General features: G+C 37.4%; 1 protein-coding gene and 1 pseudogene across 1 annotated transcript; one reads left to right on the forward strand and one right to left on the reverse strand.

Moving 5' to 3' along the window:
* The first annotated feature begins 3,548 nt into the window (after window positions 1-3,548).
* LOC131161560 (aldehyde oxidase GLOX-like) lies at window positions 3,549-5,204 on the forward strand. The gene has a single exon (XM_058117397.1). The coding sequence runs from the start codon at window positions 3,549-3,551 to the stop codon at window positions 5,202-5,204; it is 1,656 nt and encodes a 551-aa protein (XP_057973380.1).
* Window positions 5,205-5,646: 442 nt separating this feature from the next.
* Window positions 5,647-5,765, reverse strand: LOC131163286 (5S ribosomal RNA; annotated as a pseudogene).
* Window positions 5,766-6,219: the final 454 nt, after the last annotated feature.

Raw genomic sequence — 6,219 nt, forward strand, 5'->3', positions numbered from 1 at the left:
ACCCCCACTTAATTTTTTCTAAATTTGGCCTGCGGGTCCTAAAATTACACCCGCGGCGCTCACCCGAGCCCAAAATTCCAAAAATCCTACTTCAACCCAAAATGCTCAATATTTTAGCATTTCTAAATTAATGCTAATTAATTAAAAATAAGCCCCTTAATAATCGCCGCACCCCAAATTTAGAGTTTTGGCCCGACACCCCCACGAGATTTCGTCCCACTAGACTTGTAGAGAATCATCCCTAGATTCTCGTGGTGGTGTCCGTTCGTCAATTAGGCTTATATTTTGCAAGAAATTAAAGAAAAAGGGGGAAATGACTTACCCTAGGGAATACGCTTACGCCGCTCCTACCACCGATCCGTTCCGGTAGAAATGACGGCAGCGGCGAATGGAATCCAGTGGTATTTTTGGATTTTCGATCGGGCGAAAATCCGTCACGAAATCGAGGAGAGAGGGAGAGAGAACGTGAGGAGAGAGAGAGAGAGATGCAGAGAGTTACAGAGAAAAGAAAAGAAAAGAAGAAGAAGAAGAAGAAGAAGAATACTAATAATAATAATAATAATAATAATAATAATAACAAATGTACTTGAATCTCCTGAAGCTTGTTGAAGCTTCAGGAGGATAAATATAATAATAATAATAATAATAATAATATTTAATTAATATTAATAATATTTTTATTTTTTTAATTAAAAAAAATTAATTTAATTAATTAATTTTTTTTCTTTTTCTTTTTAAATTCGTTTAATTAATTAATTAATTTTTTTTTTAATTAATTTTTTTAAAAAATTTTATTTTTATTTTTTTTTTATTTTTTTGGAATCATTCTATTAATCTTTAATATCTCTTTTTGGGGTTTTTACATCAGATCCCTAGCTCGATTTTTGGTAAAAACCCGAAAATCTCCGAAACAATGATCTGATCCGCTAAAATTGTAGAGTTTTCTCTCTTGATCCACGCAGTACCCTCCGTTTTTGGAAATGTACGACGAACGAGGAAGAATCCTAGAGAGAGAGAGAGAGAGATTCATGGGTCAGAGGGAGAGAGAGAGCTTTTGGGAGAAGCTTAGCCCCTAAGCAACTCAAATGGGATATTTATAGAGCCTTTGACCCAGTCCAATTCGTCGACGAGGCGGCATCTTCATTGACGAATCCACCACACAAATCGTCGACGAGGCCTTGAATTTCATCGACGAGGATTTCCCGAGAACCTCCCAAAACCCCTCGACATTTCTAGTCGACAAGGTTCTAAAGGACTTCGTCGATGAATCCAGTTTTTAAAGGTTCAGGTCTCTACATGCTATGTTAGGGATTTTAGAATGTATATCAGAAGATTACGTTTATGTATATATATATATCAGCGTATTGATCAGTTTTCCAGAATATTATTGTTATTAGTTTTACAATAGAATTACAGAAATTGAGCATGAGATTTTGATTACTCAAATGTGTGGCATGAGTTTACTACAGACTAGTATGATGATTAAACAGCTTTACAGATATCAAGTTATACAGATATTAGTAGAAAGTATGATTTATAGTAGTTTTTAGAATGATATGATTTCTAAAACCATAACACTCAGACAGATATTACAGATATTTTAGGCAAATATTTCAGATATTTCAGTTCAAATTTATAGTGTTATGGTTATTTTGAAATCATGTTAAAATAGTAAGATAAATAAATATATATATATATAAATATATATATTAGTATTACACGGTATCAGATCCCTAAGGAAAATTCAGACAGATTCAGACAGCAGAGTATGGTACCATTGCTATTTCAGATAGAGTGCAACCACATAACTCAGATAATATGTGGATTTTGTCTAACTGCACCAGGAGAGATTGCAGTCTCCCCAGCAAGCTGTGTTGAGGTGTCCGGTTAGACGAGATAGATTTGGAGATTGCCCGGAGAGATTGCAGTGGGCTAGATTGGTGGATGATAGAGATATAGATTGACTTGCCTGGTAGGCTAACCAGAGTAAGTCCAGCCTACGAGGCCGCACAACCCTGTTATGAGGGGTTAAATCATGACATACAGATCCCAAGGTATCATCACAGAAGTTCCTATGTACAGAGATATCATACAGTAGTAGTTATATTATGATATTAGAAGTATGTATAATTAGAGAACTCATATACATAGTTGTATTTTAAATTACGGTGCATGTGATTTATACAGTATATCAACTTACCTATTTTACAGTATTAGTATATTATCTGTATATTAAAAGTGTAAGTCAGTCGTCACACACTAGTAATAACATATTTCCTCCTATTGAGCGTTGTCTCATCCTAGTGACTTACTATTTTTCAAGAGATCCAGTTAGGCGAGCGGATTAGCCTCCCAAGTAGAGGATTGCTTACGCTACCCTTATTCGAAGGGTAGGTGTTCTTTGGTACCAGTGGTTTTGGATAGATCCCGGTTTTGATGACGTCACTAGATATTTTGTGATATATTTATATATGTACTTTGAGATTCATAGTTTTCTGGTATTGTATATAGATGTTTTCAGTTTCTTGTGTACCGCTACTTAGGAATGTATGATGTACAGAGTTTCTTCGGTGCTCCTTTGAGCCTGAGATGTTATCAGCAGTATTCAGACATAATGGATATATGTTTTATATATGTAAAAAAAAAATGATATAAATAGCAGGTCGTTACAATATATGTAGTTCAAAATTAAAAATGGTGAATAGCAAGAAGAAGAGGGACCAATTCCTAAAATAACTCATCGATGAAAGATGGAAATGTTATAAAAGATGTAAGAAAATAAATAGAGATGAGACAGAAATTTACGTGATTCAATTATATACACTTCATGGGTGGATGGGATCAAAAACTCTACTATCTCAGGAGGAATTATAAGATAATTTAGAATCGGCCTTATACAAAATATCTCTTTTCTCTTTATCTCTCATCTTCATTCTATATGCCTACTTACTTCAATTATGTAAGTGTATACAAACATGTAATGTGTGTATTACAAATGAGAGGGAGAAGGTATTTTTTTTATAGGGTAATAAGAATAGTAAAACATTTATTAGGATGAAAAAACGAAGGGTAACTGTCATTAAACATAACATTTATTACGAAGAACAATACCTTCTACTACGTTATCTAAAAGGTATCTTTCGAATGGATAGGTGGAGTCTTGTTTTCGATCGTTGTTAGTTCATCTCTAGAGTTTCGTTTAATGTATTTTGTTTTGTTTTTTATTGTTTTTATGTTTTTATCTCTGTTGTTAGTTATATTTAATTTTATTTGTCCTAATTTGGTTGGTTGGTAACTACGGTATTTTTTCACCAAAAGTGAGGGTTTATTAATAAATAAATTGAGGTGCCGTCCTCTTTTACCAAAAAAAAAAACATAACAAAAATAAATAAATAAATTATTTTTTCTACAAAATCCCTCTTATTAAAAACTAGTTCAAATAAGCCCCCATTTCTGCTACCTTCTGCCACACGTCTACGGCTCTAATTTAAAGCGCACACTGCTCCCGCCAGAAACACAATCATAAGAAATAAGAAACACAAGCACCCATGAATCGATCTATGATTCTTTCCCTCCTCCTTTGTCACCTGCTTTTCCCCGCCGCCCCGTCGTGCCGCCGCGTTGCCACCGCCTCTGGAAGCGGCCGGTGGACTCTCCTCCAAAATAGCATCGGCATAACCGCGATGCACATGCAACTTCTCAATAACGACCGCGTCATCATCTTCGACCGGACCGACTTCGGCCACTCAAACCTCTCCCTGCCGCTCGGAAAATGCCGCCGCGACGCCGCCGACATGTCCCTCCGGGTCGACTGCACCGCCCACTCCGTCAAGTATGACATCGAGTCCAACACTTTCAGGCCCCTCACGGTCCAAACTGACATCTGGTGCTCCTCCGGCTCCGTCGCACCCGACGGCCGCCTGGTTCAGGCCGGCGGGTTCAACGACGGCGAACGAAGGGTCAGAATTTTTCGACCGTGCTTTAATACTAATTGTGATTGGGAAGAAATTGAAAATGGACTTGCATTAAGAAGATGGTACGCCACCAGTCACGTGCTGCCGGACGGGAGCCAGATCATCGTCGGCGGCCGGCGAGAATTCAGCTACGAGTTTTTGCCGAAAAGGGATTTTTCCCAAAGTGCTTATTTCTTAAGATTTCTAGTGGAAACATTTGACCCCAAAACGGAAAATAATCTTTACCCATTTGCTCTCCTCAACGTCGATGGCAATCTGTTTATTTTCGCCAACAATCGGGCTATTTTGTTCGACTACAAAAGCAGCGTCGTAGTGAGGAATTTCCCGGAAATTCCCGGCGGCGACCCAAGGAATTATCCGAGCACCGGCTCGGCGGTTCTGCTGCCGTTGAAGAACTTACGTGGACTTTCCGTCGAAGCTGAGGTTTTGGTTTGTGGGGGCGCCCCTAGAGGCTCTTTCTTTCAAGCACAAACTGGGGTTTTCGTGGGTGCTCTTAACACGTGTGGAAGAATCAAAATAACCGACCCGTCACCTACCTGGGTCATGGAGACCATGCCAGTCGCCCGGGTCATGGGCGACATGATACTGCTTCCAAACGGGGACGTTTTGATCGTTAACGGTGCGTCTGCTGGTACTGCCGGGTGGCAAAATGCTCGGGACCCGGTTTTGATGCCGGTCATTTATCGACCCGATAACCCAGAAGGTACCCGGTTTGAGCCCCAAAATCCAACAACCATACCACGGATGTACCATTCAAGTGCGATTCTACTTCGTGACGGGCGGGTCCTCGTTGGGGGAAGCAACCCGAATATCGGGTATACCTTCACGGATGTTCCTTTCCCAACAGAGTTAAGCTTGGAGGCGTTTTTGCCTCCATATCTTGATTCCGGGTCTTCGGATTTACGCCCAAAAATATGGTGGCCCGGGTCTCATGACAAGTTTGGGTACGGGCAGCTGTTTGCAGTTCGGTTCTCCATTTCGGGTGGATCATTGGATCAAAACTCGATTTCGGTTACGATGGTGGCGCCATCATTTACCACGCATTCGTTTGCTATGAGTCAAAGACTGCTGATGCTTTATTGGTGCAATGCAACGGCAGTGGCAAATTCGACATTTGAGCTTCGGGTTATGACACCGGGTTCGGGTAATCTTGCCCCGCCCGGATATTATATTTTGTTTTTGATCCATCAGGGGATACCCGGGGAAGGCGTTTGGGTCCAAATTCAGTAATAGAGGCCTGGCGGAAAAAATTCTCTTACAAATTATGATTAATTATTATGCTTAAGGAAAAAGAAAATAGGAAAATAATTTTGGGTTTTTCAAGCTTTCACTTTAAGTATGAAAGAATGTAAATCAAAGAGTGTCTAATCTCTTAGGGATTATAATATAATTATTAAAATTAAAAATAATAAGAAAATACATGAGTTTTTATCAAGTTGTATTATATGATCGATGAAAAGTAAAATGTATGATTCTTGTTGTAAATAAATAATTTTTTAAATTATTCTTGCTTATATTTTAATCTACAGGTGAAATTATATGCTAGCTAGTTAGTCATTCAAATTTATATTTAGTAATATTTTTTCTTTATAAAAAGTAATCTAGCACTTGCTAACATCAATGTTAACTCTTACAATTCATTTGATTTTTTTTTTTTTTTCAAATTAAAAGAGGGTTGCAACACGAGGACTTCCCAAGAAGTCACTCATCCTAATACTATTCTCGCTCAAGCACGCTTATTTGTAAAGTTCTGATGGGATCCGGTACATTAGTACTGGTATGAACACACCAATTTATTTGGCTTGACGGAATAGCTATTCTTGAAATAAAATGAAATATAATTTAAATTTTAGAAATTATGGGAATAATATTACTCATATATTTCTAATTATTTCATTTAACATGTAATAAGAAAAAAATAGATATCTTCATGATAAAATTTGAGAATAGTTATTCCTTATCTATTTCTTATTCTAGACTCATAAAATATGTCACATTATTATTTGATTTATATTAACAACATATTTTTTTATATAATTTATTGTAATTAACCTACTAAAACTAATTTATTTCTGAGAATAGACATTTAGCAAACCAAATAGAGCCTTAAGGTTAAAGTTAGGTCATAAACTTTATATGTCATGAAGTCAGGTATCTTAATCCATTCGATCATTAGTAGGGGTGGGCATAGTGCAATTAACTAAATCGAAACCCCCAAACCATGAAAACCGAAATGAAGTTTCGA

Source organism: Malania oleifera, chromosome 8, assembly GCF_029873635.1.
Source record: "Malania oleifera isolate guangnan ecotype guangnan chromosome 8, ASM2987363v1, whole genome shotgun sequence".
Taxonomy (NCBI): Eukaryota; Viridiplantae; Streptophyta; class Magnoliopsida; order Santalales; family Ximeniaceae; genus Malania; species Malania oleifera.